The sequence below is a fragment of the Artemia sp. Qi Xiang Cuo genome, chromosome 8, assembly GCF_049724085.1.
Source record: "Artemia sp. Qi Xiang Cuo chromosome 8, ASM4972408v1, whole genome shotgun sequence".
In the NCBI taxonomy this organism is placed as follows: domain Eukaryota; kingdom Metazoa; phylum Arthropoda; class Branchiopoda; order Anostraca; family Artemiidae; genus Artemia; species Artemia sp. Qi Xiang Cuo.
This window is the reverse complement of record NC_142801.1, coordinates 76,259,030-76,275,681: the sequence shown is the minus strand read 5'-3', so window position 1 is coordinate 76,275,681 and position 16,652 is coordinate 76,259,030. Positions and strand designations below refer to the sequence as shown.

Sequence of the window (16,652 nt, the reverse complement as noted above, 5' to 3'; positions counted from 1 at the left end):
AGTTTTCTTATTTATGCCAAGTACGCCGGCCCACCCTAAAGACTTTAATAAGGTAAAGTTTTGTATGGGAAGAACACATGGTAATCTATTATAATTATCCAATTATAAGGGTAAAATACACACTCTGTGATAGATGCAAAATTGCTTTAGCACACAAAATCCTATTAAGGTCAATTCCAAACAATCGTAATCCCTTTGTGCCAGCAAGTGAAATGGTCTAAACCCCCTTATTAGAGCTATTTTTCAATCCTTTCATTGTTGTCAATCGCTGTCCACAAGTTATGCAAGCTGTCTATTGTTCATATATAAGGTTTTTATCAAAGAGGTAATCGCATAGACTTTGAAAAAAGCCTCATTCGATTTAAATTGAAAGTTCGAGATCTGTTTTTTAAAGTGATGAATAATCGGACAGTAAGCAACCCCCCCGAGTTCCATAAAAAATTGAAAGTTTGCAATCAAAAACCAACAAAAATAATTAAAAAAAAAGTTCCTAAAAATAATTTTTTCAAATAAATGTAAAAGCCATTTTAAAATTAAGCTCCGGATATACAAATACCTGTAAAAATTAAAACTAAAAACGACCAGAAATTACTATTAAGGAATAAATTAAACCCAAAACGACCATAAATTAAATAAAAAATCATAGCAAAAACATTAAAAAATTAATGATATAAATGAATAAATAGATCTTCAAGCGAGTAATGCTTAGAATATTAAAATCAAGCTTAAAACAAAAAAAAATTGCTATTATAGTATAAATGGAACTTAAAACGAACAAAAATTAAATAAACAATTAATGCGAACAAACATACAATATATATTGATGTTAATGAATAAATAAATCTTAAAACGAGTGAAACTTAAATGGAACATGTAAATCAAGTTTGAATCGAATAAAAATAACTACAAACAAGAGTTTGGGTATTGCCTCACTGCAGAAGCAAATTATATTACAAATGTTTTCTTTTGTACTTAATATTGAAAATAAATATTAAAATTACAGTAAAATTTTGAACTGATGAGCTTTCAGCGATTAATATCATTATACATCAAATATTCAGTTTAATTTATTACTTTTTTCTAAGATTTGTCTAGACAAATATAGTTTCACCACAAACAAAATTTGGACACTGCCCCCTTCTTTAACTGTAAGAACCTAAAGCCTTCTGCGTAATTGGCACTTCACTGAAACCAAATAACTGGTATATTACAAATTTATTCTTTTCCAGTTCTTACAGCATTGAAAATGAAAATAAAATTACAGTGAAAAAGAATCTTGAGCTGATGGATCTTTCAACAATTAATATTATTATGCATCTAATGGTCAATTTGATTTTGTTTATTGTTTCAAAGACTGTTCAAGACTCATATAGTTTTCAGTAAGGTGCGAATAACGCAGCAGGTTTTAGGCTTCTGCAGTGAGGCGATACCCAAACTCTTGTTTGTAGTTATTTTTATTCGATTCAAACTTGATTTGCATATTCAATTTAACTTTCACTCGTTTTAAGATTTATTTATTTATTTACATTAATATATATTGTATGTTTGTTCGCATTGATTGTTCATTTAATTTCTGTTCGTTTTAATTTTCCTTTATAATTCAATAGCAAAATATTTTTTTCCGTTTTAAGCTTGATTTGCATATTCGATTTAAGCATTACTCGCTTTAAGATTTATTTATTCATTTATATTATTACCTGTTACGTATATTTTTTGCTATGACTGTTTATTAAATTTCTGTTCGTTTTGCGTTTCATTTATTCTTTAGTATTAATTTCTGGTCGTTTTGAGTTTGAATTTTAACAGGTATTTTTATATCCTGAGCTTAAGTTTAAAATAGCCTTTACTTTTCTTTGAAAAACTTATTTTTCGGAAAGTTTTTTTTTTTAATTAATCCAATCAAAGGATAACTTAGCTGCTAGCTTGTTAATCATGAGCTCCATTCCCTGTCTTTGCACATAATCCTTCCTGCCTGAACTAATCAATTTTATCTCACAAATTTCATGTTTCCTACCCCTGGGAGATGAGTTTCTGAAATTCCTAGCATATTCAGTTGAAACGTCGAAATTCGTCATTCAAAACCTAAATACAATAGATGTTTTTTTTATGTTTTAAAATTCCAAGTTGCACTTTCCATATAATTTAAATTTTTGAAATTATTTTCAATGGGTTTCAAAAAAGTGCAGGACAAGGACTAATATATCTTCTCAAGTCTTCAAGAAGTACTTAAGCCGCCTTAGAACTAGCTAGTAAAAGGTCCCTGGGACATTCAGTATGAATGGGGGCTTCATGCAATCCTGGGCTCATCTTGGTCAAAACAAGGTTTTCCACACTTACTGATGCTCTTCTATCAAAAAAAGACGAAAAAGAGAATTTTCTGCCTCTAAAAAATCTCTCCTAGAAACCCCCCTCCCCCCCCCAAAAATGTATTCTCTATAACAGATACAATATGCTATAGTAAGGAATTTGCTTAACTTACAGCCTTTTCCATGGGGCTTTGGGGGCCTGTAACATAAAAAACGATTTTATTGTTGATGTTTTCAATTTATTTTAGAGTAGTTTGGAACCACTACATGGGTAAATTTGTACTTGATACTATACTGTTATTTTTTTCTTCCTTTTCTTAGGAGCACTCTTTCAGGTTTTTATCTTTTGAAAACACGTGCAGCATATCAACCAGACATGCTTCGGATTAGTGCTTATACAGAAATTGTGTTGTATTTGAAGAGAAATTCCTCTGGTGACTAGCAGGCTGTACCTAACAAAAGCCTGGTCTAGAGACCTGATGAATTGAAAACTCTTTTACTCTAGAAAAAAAAACTAACATCAGCTTCATAATACCGAAGTAAATACCTTCATCAGATGTGCAGCTGAACTCTACTATAGATCCTTCTTGGTAGGGTCCTGCTACCCCTTGAATCTCCTTTCCTCCTCCATCAAAAATTCTGGGGGAACCAGGTGGAGCTAAAATGAAAGATAATCATTTAGAAAAATAGAACAGACGTATTTAAAATATTTATAAAAAAGTATGATACATCATACTGCTAACTCTTCTTTTTTTAAGCAAGATTTACAAGTACAAAGGCATAATTTTGTCTGAGGGGGGGGGGGGCCACAACATATAAAGAAGCCAAAAATGGTGATCCATACGAACAACGTAAGAAATTATTATAAAATTAATTTTTTTTTAGCTATTTCAGGGATAGAAGATAAAGGGGCCAATAATGCCCTCGTAGAACGTAAAAAAGCTTAGAATCATTTCTACTGGAAATAACCAGAATTGCAGCAACAATTAAGGCTAAGTGTTTTAATAGGTTGTGCGCAAAAACAACGTGTAAAATAAGAAAGAGGGCCCCGACACTCGGCCCACGGCAGGCTAGTAACCTAACCTAACCTGTTTTACATTGATTTTCGTTGTCGATTGCCTTCTAACTGTAGATAATGTGAACATCTTAATGTCATGGCGTTCAAATGTCATGGCGATCGATACAACCACCCTGGAAAAATTTATTAATTCTTCTTAAAATTTATGACTATTTAGATCATATTTGTGGCCAGAAATGTCACTAAGTCAGTTTTAAGAAAAAAAATCTACGTAGCCGATTTCGGAGAAAACTAAACACATATGCCAGTTACACAATTATTGCTCGTTTATTTAAGTAAAAAGGCATATAATTCTAACAAAAAGATTTTTTAAATACATACACGGTTGCTCATTTAAAGGGAGTATGTATATTCGTTATTCTTTCGTTTTATGTCATGGGTGTCAAATAAGCAATAGCAATGGAGCTAAGAAAGTTTGGCGCGACTTCAATTCCTCCTTTCAGTTAATGCATCAAAGAATCATCCATTTTATAGAATTTGTTTTCTTCTGGAACTCATTGTGATTCTCACTATTGCTTCCCTTCTAATCACAGATGTTATTTATGATTGAATGTATTTGTGATACTGGTGTGCAAATGCTTTCTAGCTTCAAATCTCGCGGCGTAACTCGAGAAATGTGAGCTTCTTTTTATGTTTTTCTTTTCTTTTTTTTCAGTAATTATATTTGCCTTAATTATGCTGTTACATAATTCAGTAAAAAAGGACGGATTCCACTATATATCCCTTTTGACGTATCTCAGTTACGTATATATGACGTCCTGAAAAAAGGCAAACAAATCCATTTGGAAAGCGTGAAGGTGGCAATACAATTCGACCAAAATACACTCTAAGACCACACTGGCTATACATGACATATGAAACTTAGAGAGGAATGGAAATAATAAATGAAAGATAAAATAAAAAAGGTGAGAAAACGAGGATTTTGTCAGCCAGTGGCAAAATACGAAGTCGAAGAACAAGCAAATATTTTGACAAGGATCTCCGCCAATTCGTCCTCAGTGCTAAACAAAAAAGAAAACAAAAAGAAAAAAAATCTAACCTTTCAAAGTTTCCCGACAAAAAAGAGAACAGACAATGAATAAAAACCAGGCATGAATCAACGAAAAGAGGTTTACCGAAATGATTGAGCACAAATTTTTGCCTTGCAATAGTCTTAGCTTGTCTACAATTTCGGTTTTCATCAGATACGCAAATAGGTCCTCTTAAATTGGACTGGGTGAAAATATTGATTGAGTCTTTTTTGGTTATATTGTCATAAATTGGGCTTAATAAAATATCTTCGGTGTCTCTATTTATAGCCAAATTTCTGTTTATACAATTTTTGATCTCAATTACCTCTTTAAAAGATTGTGGTAGGTCATTTACAGTAGATATTGAAGGTACATCCTAAAAAAGAAACAGATGTGTAGGAATTTCAGAGATATGCAGGGCTAAGGCGGAATCAAAGTTTTAATTTTTATTTTCGAATCCCAGGGACTTATCTATTGAAATTTTGTGTTCATGCAAACGTTCACCAACTTGTTTCTGGGTCCTACCAAGGTAAAATTTCCCACATTCGTAAAGGTGCACTTCGCAAGTGCTATTTAAACTAGACCCCGGCGCTGCGCTGGCACATCGACCGAACGCCGCCGACGAGAGGCCCGGTCGAACGCCGCCGAAGCGTCGTAACGCCGCTGGCGCGTTGCAGGCGCGCCGCTGCCGGCAGAGGCGGCGGCGTTCGGTCGACTTTAAATTAATTTTGCGGCAATTCTTTATTGCATCAACCGCAAAGTCGGAGCTTTTCCTTCTCGTGTGGTTTAGTATTTCGATTTTCCTGATTAGAAATCAAGCAGGTCTTGCACTATCCCCAAATTTTTGGGTATTTCCCCGAAAAAAAATTTGGGTCCCAAATCCCCGAAAATCACGCAATCACGGAGCCACCTCTAGCGATTTATCACCAGTGACTTTCCCTGCCAAATATTACTTTGCATACCATAATTCTTCACTACTCTCTTGTTCATTAATTTTCACCTCTTTTGTTAGTTTGCATAAGAACCAGACAGACGCAATGTGTAATGGCAAGTATTGTAATATAAATACTTCTTCATATTTATACAAAAAAAAGTATCGTCCTTATGAAATTAGTTTAAATCATTCCAAATGCAGCTTCCCAATCACTATTTCTTGCATCATTCGTAGTCAAGAATTTTATTTTCAAGTTGAATAGAATTATAGAACGCATTCACTACTATATAGCTTCAGCCTTCAGTTGGATTGACAGCCGACAGATTGTTTCTACAGCTGAATTGTAAGTTTTCAGTTTTTTTTTTGTTGCTGTTTTTAGATAAGATTTTTTTAATGTTTATTACTCAATTGTTGAACGCTTGATAGAAAATACAATATTCTTTCTGAAACATTTTTACTCCCCCCCCCCCCAAAAAAAAAGACCGTTCTATTGAGACAAAATTTAGCTATAGACTAAGCTATTTACAAGGTTAGGGAATTAAAGATCGAACCGGAAGTTACCCAACAAATATGATTCATAAATAAATTGTAAATTATTGCTTATAGGGGGGGATAGGGGGTTATCATTTTCAAATGATAATAACTCATATTTTTTGGAAAGCAAGGATGCCAAAAAGATAATTATTTTTTTCATTTAAAGTAGAGACAGAAGAAAGTGATATCAAATTCCCTGGGAAACCACTAAGATATTGTGATAGACCCAGGGCCCCCCATTAGGACTTGTTCATTGTCTTGGGTATTTTGCGATTTCTCATAGGCTACTGGCCTAATTTGGCTTTTGTGTGTGCTCCGTTTTAATTAGATTCTTTGGATCTTATTGAATGCCACGGCGAGTCTACGACTCAGTTTTCCAATAACTTGAGGTATATCTGAATAATTTCGAAATGTTTGTTGTTGTCTTTGCACCCGTTTACTCATTCCCTCAATTTTTTTTTTCAAGGAACACTAAGCTGTTTAACGTTATTTTGCGTGTTTGTTTGAACTATATAGTGACCTAGTTAATTATTAATTAAATTATTTTTCTAATGAAAGCTGAGACGGTATCCTTTCAAGTTTGTATCCAGAGGAGGGGGGAGGGAGGTATTGCATTTAAACAGTAATATCTCGAATTTTTTTTTACTGAAAGCAGGGGTTCAAAAAAGTTATTTTTTATTTACTTAAAGCAGAAACGATATCCTATCAAGGTGATATCCACAGGGGGGGTGGGGTAGTGAGCTATCACATTTAAATGATAATACCTTGATTTTTTTTTAAAAGCAGGAGTGCCAATAAGTTAATTATTTTTTTTTATTTAAAGCGGAGACGGCACCCTATCAAGATGGTATCCAGAGGGGGTGGGATAGGGAGTTTTTATATTTAAGTCATAGTACCTTGATTTTTTTTTTTATTGAAAGCAGGGATGCCAAAAAGTTGAAAATTTGACAAAAATTAACAAGATTTTCGTGAGTTATACTTGATACAGCGCTTGCATGGTTTTATTGTCCAAAGGGAAAGGGACACATGAGTCCAACCCGTGTTTTTCTTATTGATGAAACGGGTTTAATCGGAAAATATTCATTCATAAATACCAGGCAGATTCACACTAAAACGAATTGGTGGGACGAAAGCGATATTGACATCCCCACCTAACGCTGCGCTCGAGTGACAATGGCACCCTTGGTCCAGTGCCCAAGTTACATTAAAAGGCCAGGTCATAATAAAAGCTTTCAATTTTGGAGGTTCAAGGAGGAGACTTTGACAGTCTTATGACCTCAGGATACTAGATGTTGCAATGTTCTTACGTATCTACAGTGGTTTAAAAAATTCGATCACCCCACAAATGGTTACCAAAAATATGCACAAATATAACAAATGTAACATTTTGAATATTATAATATTTTTTTCAAATCTTTGAAGAAAAGCAAAAAAGGCTAAATACCCCTAACTACGCTTGAAAACTATTTTAAAAAGAAACTCTTTGGAGATTTCCATGGAAATGACCATAGCAGAAGCTTTGAGCCTGGGTGGGGATCAAAGAGGAGTTTAAGTATTTTGACAACATGTGACTTATTGTTGCGACTTTCTTAAATTCGCTAATTTTTGTGAGCCTTTGGAAATCAAAGCTTAAACTCAATAACTGATACTAAGTGTCCTAACATTTTGCTTGGATTAAAAGTGACGAACTAGGATGAAAATCTCAATATCTTCCTGGAGCTACTTCAGTCTGCTTATTATTTTATTTAATTACATTTAAAACGGATGAGCTTTTCATTTTTTACCTAAGAAAATAGCTGGCATTTCATTTTTCTTCATTCCGAATAAACTATTAAGTGTTTTTTGTGTCATAGTAATTGAAGTGTTCTCATGGGAAGTGTTCATCATGTATTTTTCAATTTGATAAATTTACTCCTTTTAGATGCAGTTTATAATTTGAATGATGTTAGGTATTTATCAGTTTATAATTTGGAATGAATCCCCAAAAGAAAAAATGAATAATATCCAAAAGAGCAGCCAAAAGTAATAAAAAGCAGCAGTTCAGCCTTAGCCTACATGACATATATTCTATAAAGGAGCCAAAAAAAACTTTCAAACGTATTTTTTTTAAAGTTGTTATTAAAAACCAGTTTTTAATACAAAAAGGCTTTTTAGGAATCCAAAAGAGCAAAAAAAACAATCAATATCAAAGTCACCCATTTCAACTGGTTTAAAGGTGACAAAATAGATATAGGCAAAGAGCATTGTGACAGAATTAAGCTTCAAAGTTCTAAGTTATATTCAAAGTTTTTACCCAGATAACTGACGAATTTTGGGATACGGTATTTGAAGTTTTGTATGCAGTAATGCTCAATAAAAAAAAACTACTAATTTTGATAATTATTTATGTTAAGAATACATAGCTAATAGATACTTCAACTACTCGTATTATGCAGGTGTTCTGAACCGCTCTAGGTATTTCGTTTCTACCACATTTCTACTTCTCTTGATGAATAACGAAGAGGACCAGTTTCCAGCCAGCGACTTGTGAATTTTTTAAACTCATGAATAGGCTTGAATCTGTTGTAAATTTAAGTTGTGATTTGAGAAAGACTGACGAAAATATTAATGTTTGCTGTCAACATTGATCGCACCGGCGGTGCCCCGCCGATAACTGAACGGCGGCGCGGCGTGGCGCGCTGTTTTTGGCCCCGCCGCTTCCCATCTTCCCTCATCGGCGCGGCGCCGGGGTCTAATTTAAACTTTGTCCCTGTGATGTTGCTCCTCCTAATATGCTTTAATTAAAAGCAAACAGAGGGTGGCCAAATTTAAAACCGTATCCAAAAATATACTCTCAAAAGCAAAGTAAATTAATAATTTAATTAGTAATGTCCAATATTTTCTCTGTCTTGGCTAATGGTTGTGTATAATATTTTCATCCTTCAGAAATAATTACAAAATCTGTTGGCTAAGCGGATCCTCTCTTTTCAAACAGTTCGTGGTAACGAACTGTAAGTAAGGAGCGACCCGGCTCAATGGTAACCGAAACTGTAGAAAACGGAATTTTGATACCAATAGATACTTCAAAAGAATCAAATTTTAATGCTGACTTCAAATATAGAAGTTTCATCAAGTTTAGTCCTACCTATCAAAGGTTAAGTGCCTGAGAAAATTTGGCTGATTCGAAAAAAGGGGGAAAGACCCCCTAAAAGTTATAGAACCTTAATGAAAATCACACCATCATATTCAGCGTATCAGAGAATCCCACTACAGAGGTTTCAAGCTTCTATCTACAAAAATGTGGAATTTTGAATTTTTTGCCAGAAGAAAGATCACGGATGCGTGTTTATTTGTTTGTTTTTTCCCAGGGGTGTTCGTATCGACCCAGTGGTCCTAGAATATCGTGGGAGGGCTCAATCGAACGGAAATTAAAAGTTATAGTGCTCTTTTCAAGTGACCAAAAAAATAGAGGGCAACTAGGCCCCCTCCCACGCTCATTTTTTCCTCAAAGTCACCCGATCAAAATTTTGAAATAGCTATTTTGTTCAGAATGGTCGAAAATATGATAACTATGTCTTTTAGGATGACTTAATCCCCCGAAGTCCCCGGGGGAAGGGCTAAAAGTTATGAACTTTACCCTATGTTAACATATAGTATTGGTTATTGGGAAGTATACAGACGTTTTCAGGGGGAAATTTTTATGGTAGTGGGGGGGGGCGTGGGTCGGGGCTTAGGTGGGAGGATCTTTCCATGAAGGAAGTTTTCATGGGGGAAGGGACATTGCTACGAAGGGGGTGCCGGATATCCCAGCATTATTTAAAAAAAGATCAGAAATTATACATAAAAAAAAAATTTTCAACTGAAAGTAAGGAGCAACATCAAAACTTAAAACGACAGAAAACATTACGTATAGGATTGGGTTCACCCCCTAGTCAATACCTCGCTCTTTAAGCAAAAGATTATTTAGTACTTTCATAAGAGCTATTTATTCTAATTAACGGCATTTGTGATTAAGGGGTCATTTTTAAGGAATTGGAACAAAATTCGAACTTTAGCTTAAAAGAGCAAGGTATTGAGTAGGGGGCAAACCCTCTAATATACGTATTAAAAATATATGAATATAGAAGTTCGTTACGTAAGTTAATTCGTAAGTTACGTATATTTATTACTAATAAAAACGTTCGTAAATAAAATTAAACAGGTTTCTAGAAAGACATTTAACCAAATAAAAGTAAAATTAATATTCAAATTTTGTTTTAATTATTCATGTACGGTGAGCCAAAATCAAAACGTGCATTAATTCAAAAACGTCCAAAAATTAAATAAAAAAAAACAATTTTTTTAGCTGAAAGTAAGTAACGACGTTAAAACTTAAAACGAACAGAAATTATTCCGTATATGAAAGGGGCTGTCCCCTCCTCAACGCATCGCTCTTTACGCTAAAGATTGACTTTCTCACAACTGTATTTTTTTTTTTTAAATGAAAAACTTTAGCGTAAAGAGCGAGGCGTTGAGGAGAGGACAGCCCCTTTCATATACGGAATAATTTCTGTTTATTTTAAGTTTTAACGTCGTCCCTTACTTTCAGTTAAAAAAACTTGGTTTTTTTTTATTTAATCTTACAAAGAGAGGATCAGCATCAGTGTTACCAACACCTCAAAACAAAATGTACCACAAATTGCATGAAAAATGTACAAAAGACAGAAAAAAATGTGCCATATCCCAAATTTTTCCCGTGTGTTACGCGAAGCGTAACACGTGGAAAAAAATTAGTCTTTAAACATAATGGGCAAATGGGAGGGTGGGCGGGGGGCGGGGATTAGTTGGCCTCCAATCACTCCAGACCTCCAGGAAATAATAAATGAAAGATAAAATAAAAAAAGGTGAGAAAACGAGGATTTTGTCAGCCAGTGGCAAAATATAAAGTCGAAGAACAAGCAAATATTTCGACAAGGCCCTCCGCCAATTTAGTTTTTAAACACATTGGGCAAATGGGAGGGTGGGGGTGGGAGGGTGATTGGTTGGCCTCTGATCACTTTCCACTATTAAAAAGGGCATTAGCCATTCCAATTTCCAATCGAAAGAGCCCTTTTCCAAGTTTCTACGACACTTTCTTCGATACAAAATGCCCTGGTCTAAAGGGAAAAAAATAATACATTGTGCCAACATCGTTCTTTACTTAGGCAGCGCATTTATTCTGTCTATGATAATTTCTCTTCGTTTTAAGTTTTAAAGTTGCTCCTTACTTTCAGTTGAAAAAACTTTTTTTTTTATTTAATCACTGATACAGGTACAGCCCAATTTTTACTTGAGTCTGTAATTTGCCTGAAGTTAGAACATCTTTCCTGTTGCAAAATCTGAGTAATCAAATTCAGACTGAAACCATATGTCATCTCATTCAGAAGAGAAGAGGCACTCAAGTTCACAGCATTCACCTAACACAGTGGTCAGCAGCCATTTTAGTTAAGAGACTCAAATATAAACAATGGAACGATTATTTAATATCTGACAGCAATATATGTTTATTAATGTATCAAAGCTATATCACAGCTTTAGACTTTGACTCAATTGCGAGTGCCCCTCGCGCAATTGCCCCCACCCACAAATATTACTATTTACGTTAGTTCTACCCTAGGATGAAAGGATGATAAACTATCTATCTACAAGTAAAATGAATCATTTTATGCAATTCTGAAAAAAAAAAGATAACTTCCACTGCTTTCAAAGTTTGGTAGCTATATTTACCATTTGGTGTAAAATATATATATATATATATATATATATATATATATATATATATATATATATATATATATATATATATATATATATATATATATATATATATATATATATATATATATATATATATATATATATATATATATATATATATATATATATATATATATATATATATATATATATATATATATATATATATATATATATATATAGTGTTAGGCTTTTGTTTTTATTCCACTAGATTCCCAACCATCACGAATCCAAGTGTCATTATAGTTTCATTTTTAGTTTCTCATTTTCAATTGGTAAGACTTAATACACAGAAATATGTTTTTGTTGACCTTTGGATGCCGGAAGTGAAGTGTCTGTTTACAAAAAAAGGGAAATAGGTGATTGTTTAACTGTCTCTTATCTTGACTATGCTGAACAGATCAGAGTGAAATAAAATATTTTTAGACGAAAGAATATAAACATAGGTACAAAAATACTGAATTGTACGACATTGTACCATAATTTTTTAAAATGTATCATATTTTGTGTGATTTTACTAAATTTTACCAGTAGAGGTGAAATTTACCAAAATGGTACAATTGTACCACGTTTGACATCACTGATAAGCATGACAATGTTGATTGGAAAGATCAAAGTGTGACAGAAAATTCAATAGTAATTATCTCATACGCCTGACAATGTCAGACACGAACATTGGCGTTGTAACAATGATATACTCTCTACACATAAGATTAGCAGACAAATAGAAATTTAGCCGTTGCGTTGAGGTCATCAGCTTATCCGCTTAAAACACTGCAGTACCAAGTACATCGAAATAAAACATTTTTTGCCTTTTGGACTCGTCATAAGTTTATTCTTATCCGAAAACCGCGATTTTCTACTTTTTTTTTGTCACAAAACTATGAAGCTTATAGAGCAGTACCACATTTTCCTCAGTGTTGTGATTTTGAACCAAAACTAATAAGCAAATTTAATTAGTTGATCTTTACAAAGATATTTGTTCATGAAAATTCAAATGTTAACTGTTGAACCCTTATGACAACTACACCATCAAAGGAATGCAGCAATTCGTAAGCTTTTTTTGCCGTGTGCTTTTAGCTTATTATTTGCCAATTTTCAGCCTAGGTTTACTTTTTTATTTGTTATCCGCTACCGCCATAAACTGCAAATTTCATATGCAGGTCTTTTGAATCAAAAATTGAATTTTCAACTTTTATAATTGCTCAAAATATGTTGGGTTGTCTAAGTTTCTGCTTAACCAATTCGAACCAACATGTTTCACTTCACTGCCGAACAAAACATTGAATTTAGACAAGGATTTAGATGAATTTCTTTTAGTTATTAAATTGAAAAAAAACAATTTTTTTAACTGAAAGTAAGGAACGACGTTAAAACTTAAAACGAACAGAAATTATTTCGTATATGAAAGGGGTTGTCCCCTCCTCAACGCCTCGCTCTTTACACTAAAGTTATTCATTGTTTAAAAAAAATAGAGTTGTGAGAAAGTCAAACTTTAGAGCGAGGTGTTAAGGAGGGGACAGCCCCTTTCATATACGGAATAATTTCTGTTCGTTTTAAGATTTAACGTTGTTCCTTACTTTCAGTTAGGAAAACTTGTTTTATTTTTATTTAATTTTCGAACGTTTTTGAACGTTTTAATTTTACTTTTCTTTGGTTAAATGGCTTTCTCGAAACTTGTTTAATTTTATTTACGAACGTTTTTATTAGTAATAAATATACGTAACTTACGAATTAACTTACGTAACGAACTTCTATATTCATATATTTTTAATACGTATATTAGAGGGTTCGCCTCCTAGTCGATACCTTGCTCTTTAAGCTAAAGTTCGAATTTTGTTCCAATTCCTTAAAAATGACCCCTTAATCACAAATGCCGTTAATTAGAATAAATAGCTCTTGTGAAAGTGCTAAATAATCTTTGGCTTAAAGAGCGAGGTATTGACTAGGGGGTCAGCCCAATCATATACGTAATGCTTTCTGTCGTTCTAAGTTTTGATGTTGCTCCTTACTTTCAGTTGAAAAACTTGTTTTTTTTATATATAATTTCTGATCTTTTTTTAAATAATGCTGGAAAATCCGGCGCCCCCTTCATAGCAATGTCCCTATGAAAACTTCCTTCAATTGAAAGATCCTCCCACATAACCCCCGACTCATCCCCACCCCCCCACTACCAGAAAAAATCCCCACTGAAAACGTCTGTATACTTCCCAATAACCAATACTAGATGTTAACATTGGGTAAAGATCATAACTTTCAGCCCTCCTCCCGGGGACTTCGGGGGACTAAGTCATCCTAAAAGACATAGTTATCATATTTTCGACCATGCTGAACAAAATGGCTATCTCAAAATTTTGATCAGACGACTTTGGGAAAAAAATGAGCGTGGGAGGGGCCCTACTTGCCCTCCATTTTTTTTGGTCGCTTAAAAAGGGAACTAAATCTTTTAATTTCCGTTCGAATGAGCCCTCCCACGATATTCTAGGACCACTGGGTCGATACGATCACCCCTGGTAAAAAAAAACAAACAAAAACAAATAAACACGCATCCGTGATCTTTCTTCTGGCAAAAAATGCAAAATTCCACATTTTTTATAGATAGGAGCTTGAAACCTCTGCATTAGGGTTTTCTGATACAGTGAATATGATGGTGTGATTTTAATTAAGGTTCTGTAACTTTTAGGGGGTCTTTCCCCCTTTTTTCGAAAATCAGCCAAATTTTCTCAGGCACGTAACTTTTGATAGGTAGGACTAAACTTGATAAAACTTATATATTTGAAATCAGAATTAAAATCTGATTCTTTTGATGTATCTATTGGTATCAAAATTCCGTTTTCTACATTTTCGGTTACCATTGAGCCGGGTCGCTCCTTACTTACAGTTCGTTACCACGAACTGTTTGATGAGTAGGAAACTAGGCAATCAATATAATTCTCAAATTGTGCGTTAAACAACAGTTTAAATCATACCGTCTATCTCAAAGACAGCGTGAACAACTTAATTAGTTGAGGCGGGGCGAAGAACATCAATATAAAGGCCTGTAGTCTGAAGCAGTTTTTTTGTTTTTTGGTTTTCCGAATTATAGGGCAGAGCATCTTGATGGATTACTAACCCAGCCTTATTTTTTTACAAGGTACAGTAAAGGTTTGTATGAAAATTTGGCTTATTAAATTTGGTTTCATCAAGCCACCATTAAATAGGATATTTGCTATGATTTTTTTTTTTTTTTTTTTTTGTGAATCTGCTCAGAAGGCACTTCTGAAGCTAATAAGCTGATTTTAGCACTTGTATGTTTAGAAAGAATCAAAAAGGTGATTATATAACATGCAAAGTGATCAAAGTACCAGCAACTAATGCGGTATTTGTATCAAAGATTAATTAAAAAAAAAAAAAATTAACTGAAAGTAAGGAACGACGTTAAAACTTAAAACGAACAGAAATTATTCCATATATGAAAGGGGCTGTCCCCGCCTCAACGCCTCGCTCTTTAGCGATAAAGTTTTTTGTTGTTTAAAAAAATAGAGTTGTGAGAAATTCAAACTTTAGCGTAAAGAGCGAGGCGTTGAGGAGGGGACAGCCTCTTTCATATACGGAATAATTTCTGTTCGTTTTAACTTTTAACGTTGTTCCTTACTTTCAGTTAAAAAACTTGTTTTGTTTTTCATTTAATTTTTGAACGTTTTTTAATTAATGCAGGGTTTGATTTTGGCTCACCGTACATGAATAATTAAAATAAAATTTCCATATTAATTTAACTTTTATTTGGTTAAATGGCTTTCTCGAAGCTTCTTTAATTTTATTTACGAACGTTTTTATTAGTAATAAATATACGTAACTTACGAATTAACTTACGTAACGAACTTCTATATTCATATATTTTCAATTCGTATATTAGGGGGTTCACCCCATAGTCAATACCTCGCTCTTTAAGCTAAAGTTCGAATTTTGTTCCAATTCTTTATAAATGACCCCTCAATCACAAAGGCCGTTAATTAGAATAAATAGCTCTTATGAAAGTACTAAAAAATCTTTGGCTTAAAGAACGAGGTATTGACTAAGGGTGAACCCAATCATATACGTAATGTTTTCTGCTCGTTTTAAGTTTTGATGTTGCTCCTTACTTTCAGTTGAAAAACTGTTTTTTTTTAATATTTAATTTCTGATCTTTTTTTCAATAATGCTGGGAAATCAGGCTCCCCCTTCATAGCGATCTCCCTTCCCCCATGAAAACTTCCTTCATGGAAAGATCCTCCCACAAAACCCCCGACCCACCCACCCCCCACTACCAGAAAAAATCCCCCCTAAAAAACTCTGTATACTTCCTAATAACCAATACTATATGTTAACATTGGGTAAAGTTCATAACTTTCAGCCCTCCCCCCAGGGATTCGGGGGATTAAGTCATCCTAAAGGACAAATTTATCATATTTTTGGCCATACTGAACAAAATGGCTATCTCAAAATTTTGATCGGGTGATTTTGGGAAAAAAATTAGCGTGGGAGGGGCTAGTTGCCCTCTGTTTTTTTGGTGACTGAAAAAGGGCACTAGAACTTTTAATTTCCGTTCCAATGAGCCCTCTCACGATATTTTAGGACCACTGGGTCGACACGATCACCCCTGGAAAAAAAAACAATAAAAAAACAAAACAACAAAAATAAACAAATAAACACGCATCCGTGATCTTTCTTCTGGCAAAAAATGCAAAATTCCAAATTTTTGTAGACAGGAGGAACCTCTACAGTAGGGTTCTCTAATACGCTGAATATGATGGTGTGATTTTCATTAAGGTTCTATAACTTTTAGGGGGTCTTTCCCCTTTTCTACGAAAACCAGTCAAATTTTCTCAGGCGCGTAACGTTTGATGGGTAGGACTAAACTTGATGAAATTTATATATTTGAAATCAGCATTAAAATTTGATTTTTTTGATGTATCTATTGTTATCAAAAACCCGTTTTCTAGAGTTTCGGTTACCATTGAGCCGGGTCGCTCCTTACTTACAGTTCCTTACCACGAACTGTTTGATAACCAGATGAA

The 16,652-nt window shown here is 33.8% G+C and overlaps 1 protein-coding gene across 4 annotated transcripts in view; it reads right to left on the bottom strand.

Moving 5' to 3' along the window:
* The window catches only part of LOC148949805 (synaptogenesis protein syg-2-like), a 302,236-nt gene that overhangs the window by 248,015 nt on the left and 37,569 nt on the right, over nucleotides 1–16,652 (bottom strand). For all 4 annotated transcript variants that reach the window (XM_089093104.1, XM_089093107.1, XM_089093105.1 and 1 more), the window contains exon 4: nucleotides 2,854–2,964. In XM_089093104.1, the coding sequence (XP_088949230.1) occupies nucleotides 2,854–2,964 (111 nt within the window). The remainder of the gene's footprint in view (nucleotides 1–2,853; nucleotides 2,965–16,652) is intronic.